Source organism: Ornithodoros turicata, chromosome 2 (genome assembly GCF_037126465.1).
Source record: "Ornithodoros turicata isolate Travis chromosome 2, ASM3712646v1, whole genome shotgun sequence".
NCBI lineage: Eukaryota > Metazoa > Arthropoda > Arachnida > Ixodida > Argasidae > Ornithodoros > Ornithodoros turicata.
Window position 1 is genome coordinate 146,597,790 of NC_088202.1, and position 15,470 is coordinate 146,613,259.

General features: G+C 44.5%; 1 protein-coding gene across 3 annotated transcripts in view; it reads right to left on the minus strand.

Annotated features, from left to right (window-relative positions):
- Window positions 1-15,470, minus strand: part of LOC135386335 (endoplasmic reticulum membrane sensor NFE2L1-like) — a 70,064-nt gene that overhangs the window by 32,664 nt on the left and 21,930 nt on the right. For all 3 annotated transcript variants that reach the window (XM_064616184.1, XM_064616183.1, XM_064616182.1), the window contains one exon: window positions 9,088-9,248. In XM_064616184.1, coding sequence (XP_064472254.1) covers window positions 9,088-9,248 — 161 coding nt within the window. The remainder of the gene's footprint in view (window positions 1-9,087; window positions 9,249-15,470) is intronic.

Below are 15,470 nucleotides of genomic sequence, written 5' to 3' on the forward strand. Positions count from 1 at the left end.
AGCCCGACCGCGTGGATTAGGCAAGGATTTCAGAAGAACAGAACCGTGATCTGGATCATTCTGGCACGACCCCATACGTTTCGGGTTATCCCCGCATGATCGGGACTATTATCCGTATCATCCGTGATCACTTCCGGAGCACTTGTTCACACAGGACCCAACCTGGGAATGTTAAGGGATAGGAGCTATCTACGTGAGAGACTTTCCGGATGGCGTCTGGCGCTGAATCGCAAGGCCGCCACAGAGAAGCGCGTGGGCATGAAATGAAAGTAGGCCACGCGCAGGCACGGCTGAACACCCAAAGCAAAAGTCAAAGGGCACAGACGCATGCCGACTAGAAACAGAGCTGTGACATGGAGAAAAAGAGGACTGTGCACACAGCTTTATCTTGAGACAATCTCTCTACACGAATTAAAAGCGCTGAAACCAAAGACGAACAACACACGCACAGGTAGCGCTACCTGTGTGTGTGTGTGTCAGCGCCGTGTATGCCAAAGGGAGTCTGGCCATTAATGGGACCTGCCTATACCTGAGGCTCCACCCACGTTTTGAAGTATCTAGCCAATCACAGGTCGAAATACAGTTGTCTATTGTTACATCCATCCAGTACTTATACCTCACCCTTATTTACTGGGCGCTACCATTTTGGAGAAAATTGATGGATTTGGATTGAAACGGATATCACTGGTGACAGACCAAAACGACGGATTTTGCGCCCACTTTTATCAACGCCATCTGCACGGAGAGAGGCATGTTGGGAAGGCTCAGAAATGCAGAAATGGTTTCTGGCAGAAGTGATTGGCCAGGATGGCGGTACAACCGCTTCTTCGTAGCAGACGACAGCCGGTATGAAGTTTTATATCACGTAATGTAAGTACACTGAATCAAAAAGAAGCAAAGATGTATGTATAAATAAATGCAATTATATAATGCAAAATCCTACGTATGAAGGTCGTCCTTATTGCTATTTTCCTGGTATCACGATCTTAACTAGGCCTAACGTTAGCGACGAAACATCCCATTTTCGCGTAAATAATGATGGCGGAGCGAAAGTTGAAGCTGATTTTGCAGATGCGTACATGAGGATATATACTCACAGTATGAAATTAAAGTAGTCCGTGAAAATTTTTTGTCACGAAATCTCCGCTTCGCCGTTCCAAGCACCATCCTCCATCTTGGAGAAAATTTGGTGTCATGGCAGCTCCCATGGAAAACGGTAACCAATAAAATGCGCCTAAGTTTGATTGACAGGTCGAGCGTCTAATTTAGGCTCCTCCTAATGGCCAGACTCCCTTTGGCATACACGGCACTGGTGTGTGTGTTGTTCATCTTCTCGTCTTTGGTTTTAGCGTGATATCCTACCAACAAGCCCTAAATTTGCAATAAGTGTTCCCGACTTTTCCATGAGGCAGGCACTCGTCTTCGCGAAGCCCAGAAGAATGAAACATCTAGCGATCCGGATAGAGTATAGATGAAATCCAGAGGCTCAATTGTCGATATTTCCAACTTAGATTGTTCCTCTTCTGTTCCTTGTAGAAGAACAATCGCTTCCGGCCGATCTGAGGCTTCTATTTGAATTTCTCTTTGAGAAGGGTGTTCACCACCTAGCTGCTGTTTTCTTTTGAAGAATTTACGGCGACCGTCACAACAGGATACTGCATAAAAATGACGTCAGTCTTCTCCTTAACCCCTTTAGAGGAGCACTGAGGTGACCACAGTTTTTTTTTTCTTATTTTTTTAATCTTTCGTTGCGGCGTGTTCTGCAACGAATGAAATGAGCTCCTGCGAAAGAACGAAGAGTACAGGCCAACTACAGAGCGCGCGTGAGGGCTCTGTTCTGCACGCCTTCAGAAAAAAAAAAAAACTGAAACGCAGTGTTGCCACACCAGTCGGAGGAAAAGTATGGAGATCACTTGTTAAAAAGTATGGAGATTTCCGTAAAAATCTGTAGATTGCAATAAAACATACAATTTGCTTAATTAACACCGTTTTTAGGCCACGATTCAGTGCGTTTCGTCGTCTGACATTTAGTATTTTGCTCTTCGAATCGAAACAATGGAAATATGTGATGGCAAAGTTATATTGGGGAGCTGTGCAGGATGGAATGACTCTCCCGGGTTCAAATCCTGGTGCCGGCTGTAGTGTCTGGGAAGAACCGAGCAACAAGCCGTCAGGCAGATCACTCTGAATTAGCACACCACCACTACCACCACCTGATTGTCGGTGCCATGGCCGCTGCCAATGCGTCGGCCACTGCGTGAGATGTTTCCAGTGGAGGCATAAGAAAAGACCAAGTATCATCATCAGACAAATCAATACATAAGCGATCTAACCATGATGATTAGTAACTACATCGTGTAATTAAGTGCAAACAGCCTCGAGTGATACAAAATATCAAAGATTATATACTGACAGTCATATACCGACACACCACGAAGCAAACATGAAATCAAAAATTCATTGTTTTTTGTTTTTTCACCCCAGAGTTGAACATGGTGAATCGGGCTTCTCGTCACAACTTTTTTAACGATTGTCCGAAGATATGACAACATAGCGTAAACGCAGGCTGGCTGGTGCATGAAATCCATCAAAACGAGCCTGAGCATGGTAACGATCTTCGTGTATGTTCGTGTATTTCATTCTCAAATTTGTTTTCATCAAGGAGTCAAAAATCTGTAGATTTCAAAAATAATCTGTAAATCTGTAGATATTGCCGGAAATCTGTAGATTTCCATACAAATCTGTAGATGTGGCAACACTGCTGAAACGTCGTGTCGTAATGTGGACCCCGGGCACGTGATTCGTGAAGTAGAGGGTGCGTCTTCTTATTCAACCCGAGTAGCCAGGAGTTGGACAACGACGTCAGAGCCTTTGTCATCACGTGACTCCAGAGTAGCCACCTTTGACCGTAATTTTCGAACGGCTAGAGTTACTCTGCGCTCAAAATGGCGGACTGGCCTGACGGGCGAGACGTTGTGGAAGCGCTGGCAGACACTCCGTTTAACAACTTAACGCAGATGCGTGCACTCCGGCAGGTTCTGAAAATGCCCGACAGTTTTTAACCCAGTCCTACATTTCGAAATTGAACACCACCGGTGTTGTCTGTCAACAGGACGGTTGGTAGCAGACGACGCATCGTCGTCTGCAAGCTCGTGTGTGACGTCAGAACGACGGCTATATACCCTTCTTCAGAGCAGAGTTAGAGAAGAGTTGTCACTCGCTGGTTACTCTGGCTAATTTTCGCCGCAGAGTTATGACGTCATTTCCGCTAATCTGGCTATTTTTCGCCGGCTGAAAGTAACTCTATGGGACAGCTCGACAGATGAGACGGGGTTTCAACACTATGTTTTCTCTAACGGAAATGAAGGCGAGAAGCGCTTTCTACTCGAGTTACATCGGAAACAAAAATAGATTCAAAAACAAATGGGGGTGGGGGGTGGGGGGAAGGAGTCTCAAACACAGCTCTGTGTTTGAGTGTCCTGTTTAGACAAAAACGCGATTCAAGGAATGGGCGCCACCATTAGTGCTGCCACTCCGTGGTAGTCACAGGAACTCTGCGCGTGTGGACTGCCGTTTGCTGAGTTCCTTCATTTTCCTGTGCGTGTTTTCGTTCATTTTCGTGTCCGTTCATTTTCTCACGCTCGGGAACCGGTGTAGACAAGATATCGCACCGGCCAGCATTCTTCACCTGAACAACTGCATCTCGCACGCGGAAGCAAGCAATCTTCTTTTTGCTTGATCTTTCGAACGTTTATACGCTACTCAATGGAACGGGGTTGCCAAGCCCATTCCAGGAGTGGCAGTTGGCCATACATTTTCATTCCGAGGAACTGAAAGGAATGGAATTATCACAAATCTCCATTTCTCGTAATGGAATTGAAATGGAATTGGTGGCCCCATTCCGCAACCCTGCTTTCAGCTGTGGTGTTTATTGTAGTGCACTTGTTTTCACCTGCATTCCTTCCCGTCCTGGTCGCTTTATCGAGAGATTTCATCGCCTATATTTTTGTGATGGCAGTATGGGGTTTTGTGGACGTCTGTCCATCTAGAATTCCTTGTGACAAACAGAGACAAGATAATAAGACAGGAGTGCAACCTTTTCTGTTCAGTTTTGGTCACCAACTGTTAGCAATCCAGCGTGCGTGATGTTCCTCATTCCTCGTCAGCGTCTTTTCACCGCTGGTTTACATCGCTAATACCACGTACCAACTGCGTACCATTCTATAATATAATATTCTGAAGGGCCCCTGATGATGTAGCAATCAATCAATATAATGCCAGTTTTTAATTTAATTTTTATAAAAATTTTATTTTTAACAATTAAATTTTAATTTTTACTTTATTTTTATTAAAAATTATTTTTAATAATTAAATTTTAATTTTAGTAATTTAGTTTTTATTTTATTTTTATAAAAAAATTTAAGAATAAATTTTTAATGCCAGTTTTATAAAGTGGGGTGAAACGAATGCCTTTTGCATAAACGCTTTATGCTAAAAGTTAGTAAGCATTCAGTTCCGAAGCGATTTTCCCTTACTGTCCTTTTTTTGCCTCCACAGAAAGCCTAAGGTACTGTGGGCTGGCCTCAATAAGAAAATGATTGCAAGAAGGAAGGAAGACACTGCAAGAGCAGTTAACCAGATCCCAAAGATCCATTATTGGGTGTACCAAGCAGGGTGTCGAACCGAACCCGAACCGAAAACCGTACCCGAACAGTTATTTTTGCCGGAGCCAAACCCGAACCGTAATTTTCATGACGCAGTTGAACCCGAACCGGAGCAGAACCGAAAAAAATAATAGCGGTAACCAGTTCGCAATGAAACGGTTCGGACATAAAAGAAGTCAGCATAAGAGTTCAGGTGCCTCAATCCCCAAACGAGGACACTTTGGTCTCCATATCGTGGATTTCGTAAATTTTTTCGTAAATACGTAATTTTTTTTTGTAAATTTTCACCTAGCAGTCAAACGAGGATGGATAGTAAGTATGGTTTCAGCATCTTTTTTAACGCGTTCAAGCGCAGTTGTCCTTATGAGCGGTTTGTAAATTCCGACCGGTTCACAAACCGGTTCGATTTTTGGCGTGGCCGAACCGGAACGAAATCCAAGCAACGCGAACCCAAACGCGGACCGAACACGTATTTTTTTGGGTTCGACGCCCTGGTACCGAGTTCCTTAAACTTTGTAACGTTTCAAGTTTTGTTGCAAGGAACATTCTTGTTTCCTTAGGAAAGCTAAGCCACCGGCTTATCCCCTGGTGGCGACCAATAAAAACATTCCCTGTGTTGGCAACAGTGCCCAACACTGGGCGCAGGTAAAAAAATTTTTCCGAGGCTCGTTTATTCTAAACTTACTAGACCGTGAGCTTTACTACAATTGAAGTGACTTGAGAATACAAGTCTATGTAAGAAATGTGCATGTGCACAGCGTAACTGATACACTTTTATGGGTTGCCGCCATGCACTCTATTAGAAGCGTTTCGTGAATAATTTCATATTTTAAGTTTGCTTCAAGGGTTCGTGGTGGCATGTCACGTTAAAGGGTTGTGACATGTCATGTTAAAGGGTTGTGACATGTCACGTTAAAGGGTTTCGGCATTTTGACGGGCGTGGTCCGTGGCTTCATGCACCAACTGTATTGCACACTAGAGATATTGAAGGAAGAAAATGTTTTTCTATGTATCATTCTTGGCAAGATTAAGCCCTTGAATACATGTACCTGTCAGGCTCTAACATCAGAGCTCCGGTCACTCTCATTGGTCGTCTGTAAGCGTGTGACCTCCCTCGTGCTTCCTCATTGGCTGGAAACGCTTCCGGTGGCTCATTTGCGACCGGGAACTCGTCTGAATAGTGAACAAGGTACACCTGTCCGTACCGTGGTAGCTCTGCCCGTAGGCTTTTGTGTGAACCGCCGCCGTTTAAATAAGGTTACAGTAGGGAATACTGAAACTTCACGAGCTTCGACATTCTTGATGCCAGTCGGGGTTGCGGAGTTGGCACTCCGGGGTTGGAATGATTCCGGAATCATTCCAGATTTATCAGAGTCCGAAATGGAATTGGAATGGAATGGCGGAAACTGTCCTGGGAATGGAATGGGAATGGAATTGGGCAATTTTTTTGCAGGCGGAATGGAATTTGAGTGTAACGGTCTGGGTGCCACACTGTCAAGGGCGGTGGTTTGGTTTGGTTTTAAAGGGACTATCGCATCCATCTCAGTCGATTCCGAAACTGTAGCGCCGTTTTACTCCGCGTTCATCGCTGATAATAACGCCGAAAACCCGACGCGAATTGGCAGCGTTGTTCCTGCGTAGTTTGACATAAAACTTCGCAACAGCAGACGACGCATTCCGGGGTTCCCTCTGCGGAAACGTCACACGGACGAGGCCAATCACTGCGCGCCCTTTGATATGGAGAATACCAATCACGGGGCGGCCGGAGGGACCTTGGTAGCCTTGGCAACCAACAGACAGGCGGCCGGGCGGGCGAGCGAGGCGGAATGCTAGGGAACGGCGTCTTCTCTGTTACCGGCTCGCGGAACGTTGTTTCTGGTCAGTGTGGAACGTGTTCGTACAGTCAGGAGCGTAACGCCTTGTTTCACGTAACATGGTTACGTCTGCACTCACACTGGTAAGCGAAAGCCAGCGTATTTACCGAGGACTTTTCACTTAGTACAGTGCGATGCGAACGCCAAGCAGACGATCTCGGAGACAATCGCCTGCGCTGCGCTCCTATTCGTGTGCCTGGCTTACGTCATCATCGTGTTGGCTGCAGATGGAATGCGGACCTTTAAAACTCGATTACTTAATATTTAAGCTGTTTTCGGAAGAGAAATTTGGCAAGGGTGACTCTGAAACGGTGACGAACATTATCCTATCGGTATCATACATACGTTCCCGGATGCGATAGTCCCTTTAAGAACAAATAAAATAGAGGTTTTGGCTTCACTAGTGTGAGGCCAGCAACCCCACATCACTTGCACCAGTTACCTTAGCGGAAAACTCATGTAATGATGATGCCAATGAAGAGGGAGAGGAGGAGTAGGGCGAAATAACCTTGTCTTTGTGCTTTTTCCGTGCTTGGTAACGTCAATCTCCTCTATAGCACCGCTGGGCTAGCTAGTACGGTTACCGGTCCTAATTCTTTTATTGGTTGAATTAAAGGAATGGAATGGGGTTGCCAAGCCATTCCAGGAGTGGGAATTGACCATACTTTTTCACTCCGAGGAATGGAATTGGAATGGAATGGGTGATCCCAATCTGCAACCCCGATGCCAGTGTTCTGTGCGTCTGTTACCCCCTTTGCTGTAAAACTTGGAATACTGGATCACGTCGGTGCAAATAACTGCATTCGACATTTATCCGCGACAGCTCGAGGTGAATTGTCGCAACCCATTTAGTATCTATTTCTGTCTTTGTACTTGCGTGCTGCTTTACGTTGCTTGAAAACCAGCTGCGAGTGCAAAAATCAGAAATAAAAGCGCTATGCTGTTAAATACTATGTGTCTATGGCCAGGGTGTCGGAGCGAACCGAAAACCGGAACCGAAAACCGAAAAAAAAAACGCTATTTTGGTGCGAACCGGAACGGAATCGAAACCGTATGCGTTTTTTTCGCTCAGGAGAGAAACCGAAAAATATATTTAACGGTTTTCCGTCCAAGAAAAAACTTTGCCGGTTTGGACTACGGATAGGCGAATGAAACAGACGTCGTGTGCTCTGAAGTCATGTCATGGATACTATACGAGGGTTACGGTTACGGTGGAATGTATGTCGGTATACTGTGACCCTTAGGCTCCCTTTGTAATGGTTTATCGTTCGCGCACGCACACAGACTTAGAGGTACATGTGACTCTCTAGCAATGTGCCGTAGTGTTCGTTTTAATTTGATCCCCGCAAACCCTCCTCAACTGAAACCAGGAGCTACCAATTTCACAGCTGTCTATTAATATTAAATAGCATGTATGCGGAATGAACGGGTTTACATTTTGTAACATTGATTTTTTTTGTGGGGATGAATATTGCCAGGAGAAGCGGAACCGGTTAAAAACCGGTATGAACCGTTATTTTTTTGCTCCAGAGCAGAACCGGTACCGGATCGTTTATGATGTAACCGGAACGAAAACCGGAACGAAAAACGTTTCGGTTCGACACCCTGTCTATGGCTGACTATAAGTGGGCTACTGAGGTGGAACCACTTGCAAGTGGTCTTCCCTAAAGTGGATGTTCTCAAGTGGTTCTCCAAAGTGGGAAAAGTTTCATAAACTACCCGAAGGTGGTTCCACTTGCAAAAAATTTCCACTTGTGCTGGGCGAAACACACTAGGTTTGGCAGTTTGTATGTTGTCTGTCTTTCCTTTTACTTATACCCCAGTCAGACGGGCACATGTACGGCCTTAACGGTCACGGCCGTAAACACATACTGTCGTTAACTTCCTGACAGATGGTCAGCAATAAGGCCTTTGCGACGAAACTGAGTTAGAAGGGCAACGGCATTCCATCGAAACTGCCCAAGCCTCGTTACCGAGCACACCATAACCAGGATTTAGCATGTTTAATTCAATTCGAAATAAAATGCTTTTTACCCGACGCAACATTGTCATCTTTCTTTTTTTTTTTTTCGTGTTTTTCTGGCGTTTTTGCCCTTTGCTTCGCTTTTTATCCCATCTGTACAAGTGGTACGTTTGTAGTTACACCCTCGAACCACTGCACGCGGCATCGCACCGTGTCGTCTGCATCCAAAAAGTCAGACGAAAAAAAACAAAAAAAAAAAAAAACATCCAAAGCACTTAAAAGCAAATATAGTTTTGCTGCTGTATTTTGAAAATACCAACAAAACGTTGTTTTCATGTACTTTCAGTAAGAAAAAAGCGTGATTTCGCTACATTGCATTCAACGTTCACAGACTCATTTATCGACACGGACATCGTCGACAAAATGCCTTCGCGGATACCATCTGGCAACACCCCAGAGCTTAGGGCCGTACGTAACTTACGGCCATTCCTTAATGCCGTAACTTTAAGGGCCGTTATATGTGCCCGTCTGACAGAGGCATTAAATGATTTCGGTTGTCCTTTCGACAGACAAAAAAGGGACTCACCTGAGGCGAACTTCCCTCGAAGATCCTATCGAGCTCCGCAAAGAGGGCATCCCTGTCCTCTTCTGGAAGACTGAAGGCTGTGTCCTCATCACTGATCTGGGGCCAGTTTCCCCCTGACGCCTCTTTCTCCTTCTCGACGTCCGCTCCCAGAACGTGCTCTCCTGCAGGAAGGTACACAAACGTGCTCGAGTAAAGACATATAAGCCCCGTGCTGCAGACGTGCTGAGGACGTCGCGCCAAGCCGTACACTTATAACGTTGTGGTGAATGAGACAGTTAAACATTGCCTTTGCTCCAACTGGCACCTTTCAATTCAATGCAATTAAACCGTACACACTTGCATCACTGTCGATAGCGTAGATACAACGATGTGGTGTTTACCAGTGATGGCCACTAACTACTTCTACAGTAGTTTAACTATAACTACTAACTACTTCGCGATGGAGTAGTTTAACTAGTAGTTCAACTACTTTTCAGGGGAGGTAGTTAAAAGTACTTCTTTAACTACCGCAATGTATTTTAACTACATCTATAACTACTTAACGTTATCCATCATCACCAATCGCATTCTATAGTGTTCTTGGACACCTAAATATGAATCGCAAGCAGCGATAAAAGTGAAGATTTAGTACACATGAACGGCGCAATTGTTCTGCACCTCCGTTCTCATCAAACAAGTAGCTCAAGGTAAAAGTCGGAAGCACAATCGTGCCGTAAAGCTTGCGGCAAAATCGGAAGTAGTTGGCACCTGCAGTAACCTAACTACTGTAGTTAACTACTCGAAATAGTAGTTTCAACTAGTAGTTGCCACTACATTTCTGCAAGTAGTTGATAACTACTTTTTAACTACAATCAGGTAGTTTAACTAGTAGTTTAACTACATGTAGTCAACTACTGGCCATCACTGGTGTTTACAATACTCTGATGTAAGGGGATAATGAGCTAGAGTCACGAACCTGTTTCGTGTTCGAAAGGTAGGTTCGTTCCGGAATCTGAGATGTGGTTCTCAAGTCATTTTTTGTGTAAAGAGTCGTACTGCAAAGGCAGGGTTGCCAAGTTAAAATCCGTAAAAACCACCACCGTGCCCTGGGAAAGTAGCTAGAAGTAGCCAATTTTCCATGTTCAAATTTTCCACGTTCCCACGCCCGTCACCGGAGATGTGCAGGCATCGGGTTATGTGGAAGGAGCTCCGCAGGAATCATTTATGGTCGCCACGGGGGCGGACGCGTCATTTGTACTATTACACGTGTAATACACATCAACGTATCAGTAGTTAAAGGAGCACAGAGGGCCATCCAAAAAAAATTCAGATTAAGACATCTGATGAAAGTGTGTGCGTCATTATACTGAATAGCGCGAAAGGTTTTGACGTGTGCAATTTGTTTCCCAGAAAAAAACTCGCATAAACGTAGCTCCGCGCCTTCACCCTTAACTCGCCACTCCAGCTATAACGAGGATGAGGAGGTATGATGGCACGTCACCGATGACGGCATAAGGAGACTCGTTCTGGTTTGTCGGTCAGTGGGGGTCAGCGCATTGTCCCTTTGCCGCCGTAAACCTGTTTTGCAAGTTTTCCCGGAGAACTGGGGATAGAAGGAGCGGCCGAAGCATTACCGAGCAAGGAGAAAGGCTTTATCAGAACCCCGAACAGCGGAGTAGCAGACGACAGCGGAGTAGCAGACAACATTTCTCTAGGCCAATCAGCGAGCGTTCTCCTTATAGCGTCAGCGCGAGGTTCCAGGCAGATCACAGGCTGGTACTGCTCTTCACCACCGTTGCGCACGGTCGCTTTTTGCAGCGTATTTTAAATTCAATTTCCGCGATAATTATGACTCTGTGGTGTAAATTACTTCGCACGGTGCATCTTACTGGTAAACTTAACAGTTTTATAGGAAGAAAACTGGGTGTTAAAAATGACTTCTGTGCTACTTTAAATCTTTGGTCGGGTCTTCAACTACGTGACAGGTTCGGAAAGAATGAGACGGCAAGGAACGGGGATACGTGTGTGGATACGTTGCTTTAGTCTCCATGTGAAACATCACTAGCCATGAGCAGCCATGTGTAGCCACGTGTAGCCATCAGTAGCGGCCAAATCAAAGGAAAAGCTGATGATAGCTCGTGGCTTTGCATCACGAGGCAACTACGTACAATCGTGAGCGAGGCCGCAGCAGTGGTTTCATGGATTGATTTTTCCTAGCCAAGTGTTCAAATCAGATAAGTATTTAAACAGACTGAGACATTCAAGTAATTTATTTTTTTTTTAAACAAGCTTTCGGACGGAGACCAGCCGGAGACCTGCCGCCAACAAGTATATCCACAAGGTAGCCAGAAAATAGCCAAGTTGCCATGCCTAAATTTCTAAGCCACAAAAAGTCGGAAAGCAGCCAAGTGTGGCAACACTGCTGTGCTGAACAAACTAAGGGTTACACGGACAGCCCACGACAACAACAACTTGAAATAAGTGGCAACTTTGATGTGAGGCTTTGCAGACTCTATTGGACAAATTGAATCTGAATTAGACAAATTGAATCTGAATCTGAATCAGAAAATTGATCTATTTGACAGCCTGAGCCCTCAGTACCCTTGTGCCACAATTTTCGTCCCAATTGTGCTTATAGTATTTTAGAAAATGAAAATTGAAAATTACGGGCAACACTGTGTCGCCACCAACCGCGCACTGCTCGTCAAGTACGGCGGCAAAACTACGTTGCATGCGCGTAACACTGTGTCCAAAACGAAAGAAGCCGGCTACGTAGCCACCATGAGCAAGCAAGCCGGTTCGGAACATAGATCACTGTTGCTCGACAGATTGGTGATTATTTCCCCCACCAGCTTCCCTGTCGCGTGTATCATAACTAACTTGTTGTGCTGGGTTGACAAGCAAAGAGTCAACACTGAAAGATTTGGCTACCTTGGCAGTAATACAAAAAGGAATGGAATTAATCTGCTGCATCATTAGCGACTAATTAGGGAATTAGGGAATCCGTAAATTAGGCCAGCCTTTTTCTTCCCTCCAGAAGCACAAAAAACATTAACTGGTAGGTCATTCCCCATTCACTGGGTTCGTACGGACAATTTGACGACCAATTTTTCGAGGTTTTTTTCGAGGTCCCACACAACTGGTCCTGTACGCGCTACCGATACAGGAAACGTAACAGAATTAGAGAATACTGAAGCAAAATAGCTGCTACATCTTTTTACATTGCACGCGACATCCGGTGATGACAGCCCTCGGACTTTGCCAGGACGTTTGGAAGGCACGCTTTCTGGACATGTTCGGTCGCTTTAACTTGTGCACTTCGCAGCAATGCCACTAGCTGCCGGTAAGGTCGGGTGTTGTAGGAACAGCTGCCAGACGACATTTAGAAGAAATGCCGTCGGGCAGTATTGGACGTGCTCCGAGTTTTCTCAGTGTGGCCAGAGGAAGAGCAACGCCAGCCTATATTCGGTCTAATGTGTGGACACATTCGTACTCGACGGCTAGTTCAAGAAGCAGACAAAGGGGACACTTGCGTGGCATTGTTCCTTAAATGCTAGTTGTCGCGAAGAAATACTCCCCGAATTCAAAGGGTTTTCAAGGGTGGCCTCAAATTCAAGGGCTTTCACGGCCTTAAGAAATATGGACTTTCAGGTTTAAGGGTTTTTAAGTGTTTCGAGGCCCTATGGAAGCCCTGCCATTGCCTCTTGAGAAGGAGAGAAGACTAGAAAGCCTAACTTGGCAGTTTATATCCTGATTGTCACTCCGCTTTCTGAGAACCTGGCCAACCTTGCCAACAGGTCCTTTTGTCTCTGTGTCCTCCCCTGTTGTTTCATTCCAATCAGGAAACAGATACTGATAGGAATGAAACAACAGGGGAAGATAAGGTCCCGTTCATTCGCAAGAACCGTTGCGGGCTACAAATCGGCGAATCGGTGTCGAAAAATGCCATTCTTTGCCTTCTGGCGATCCCATTCGTTGACGCCATAGACGGCTCTGTTTTCACTTTCTTTTTTTTAATTGGTAGCGTTTTGTGAACTAATTCTGTTTGAATATACAGTCAACCCTCGATTTATGAACACCCTCGGTTCCCCGAAAAGTCGTTCATAAATCGAGGGATTCATAAATCGAAAATTCAGTTAACTGACTACTATCGAGCAAATACAACAGTATATCCGAGTTGGGATTGTGTTTATAATGCCATATATCGTGTAATTTTGCTTTTGACCATGCCTTCCACTGTGTCAATCTTGGAAATAAGAGATGTCACCACATTCGCACTGGACTGGTCTCGGATTTCCTCCAGGATTTTTAACCTCCGTTTATTAATGTCCGGGTGACAGCGACCACCTTATTCATCAACTGAGGTCAGGAACACTTGGTCGCAAATTGTGCGACCCTGGAAAACCCGTTTGTTGTTCGGATTTCGAGGGTTTAAGAACCGAGGGTGCAATACCTGGAAAACGTTTTGTCCGTTCAGGCGTCATTCATAAGACCACGGAATTATCCCTTTGAAGGTTTCTGTTGACCTCGGAACGATCCGTTGATAAATTGAGGGCAAAAACGCTGGGCAACTCCTAGTTGGTTCCCAGAAATTCTGTTCATTATTCGAATATCGAGGTTCATAAAACGAGGGAAAAATGAACGGAAAAAGTTTGGTTCCCCGTGCTCGTGTTCATAAAACGAGGGAATTCATAAATTGAAGGTTGACTGTATACTAATTTAACCACGGTCTTTCATTTGAGAGCAAGTTGTTTTTTCACTTTAGTGCCCCTTTAATGTTAACCGTACCTTTGTAACAAATTAAGTGCCAGACATGATAATGGCCCAAATTGTGGCTGTTGACGGCATCAAATCAACATGCAGAAAGACGTCTATGAGTAAAGAATTGTGCGGTAAATCTTCCTGTACCACTCGTGCTCTGAATCATGGCCACATGAACACAATGCTTTGCCAAGTGACCGTAAATTCGAAGCAACTCAGAAGCATGACCACCGTGTGGCTTTGTTCTGTGCGTTCTGAATGGTGACCATAACTCTACTTGATCTTTTCACAAATGCCAATGGAAAATGCGCTCACGATCTTTGCTCTCACTTCAATTTCTGCCAGCGGAGATTTCTCCTCACCTCACCTCAATCTTTCTCTAAAGAATTTCCTCACTTGGCCCCAATCTTTTTTCTGAAAATTTTCCTCGCCTCACCTCAACCTTTCTGTTTTCTAAAGTCTTTTCTTTTCTCCCCCTGAACGTCCGGTCTCTAGTAATAATTAGTTATCACTGGCAGTGAAAGCTACTCAAGGCAGTGCCATATTTATGTAAGAGTTTATTTACTCAGATTTTATTTATTAAAAAGTAACTGCAAAGTAGCTAAGTTACTTTAACTCGCTAACTGTGGCTTATTTTAACTGTGGCTTAATTGTAACATTTTTATTTCATTTCAATTGACAGAAAGTTAATTTCTTGAATTGAACTCCGAAATTTCCCGAGGCAACCTAACGTTTTCTTTGCGGGAATGGGTTCCCCGTCGTCATTTCACTCAGTATAGCACATAATCCCACTCATAATGCAATGGCAATTGCCAAAATAAATTCGCCAAAAATCCGTGCAAATGAGCCCTTGGCTCCGCCTCTTTTTTGACGGCTCGTAGTTTGAGCGCAAAGAAAGGAGAAGTTTTGAAGTTTGAGAAGAAAGGAGCTTACATTGACATGCCACACAAGGGGGGCGAAGGGTTATACATGTCATCGGGTGACCTAATGTTTAATAAGATAGCTCTGATCCCCACCCGTGTTTGTTATGAGCTTCTACTTATTACTTCTTTCTGACATTAAACACTTTGGTTCTGCTGCCAACACTCCCTCCTTTATTATTGTACAAGAAGCTCCGTGTATATGTACAACGTCACTTATGCAAGCCAAGAAAAACGTAGGACCCAAGGTTGAACACCTGTTTCTGGGAGTTTCTGCCGAGGGTGAGGATAACGGTACAAATAGGTAGTTTGCGTAATAAAATGTAATAAAATGCGTAAAAATTCGATTGGAGTGCAGTGCTCAGTGTTGTGTCTATTTTTTATTTGTCCTGGCACTGGGGTTTCAGCTATTTTATCTTGGCAAGAATGACTTTAGAAAATATTTGTACATACTTACAAAATGGCTGTTTTACTTAGCATGCACCAGTGATGGCCACTAACTACTTCTACAGTAGTTTAAAAATAACTACTAACTACTTCGTGATGGAGTAGTTTAACTAGTAGTTCAACTACTTTTCGGAGGAGGCAGTTAAAACTACTTCTTTAACTACTGCAATGTATTTTAACTACATCTATAACTACGTAACGTTGTCCATCGACACCAATCCTATTCTATAGTGTTCTTGGACACCTAAATATGAATCGCAAGCGGTGATAGAAGTG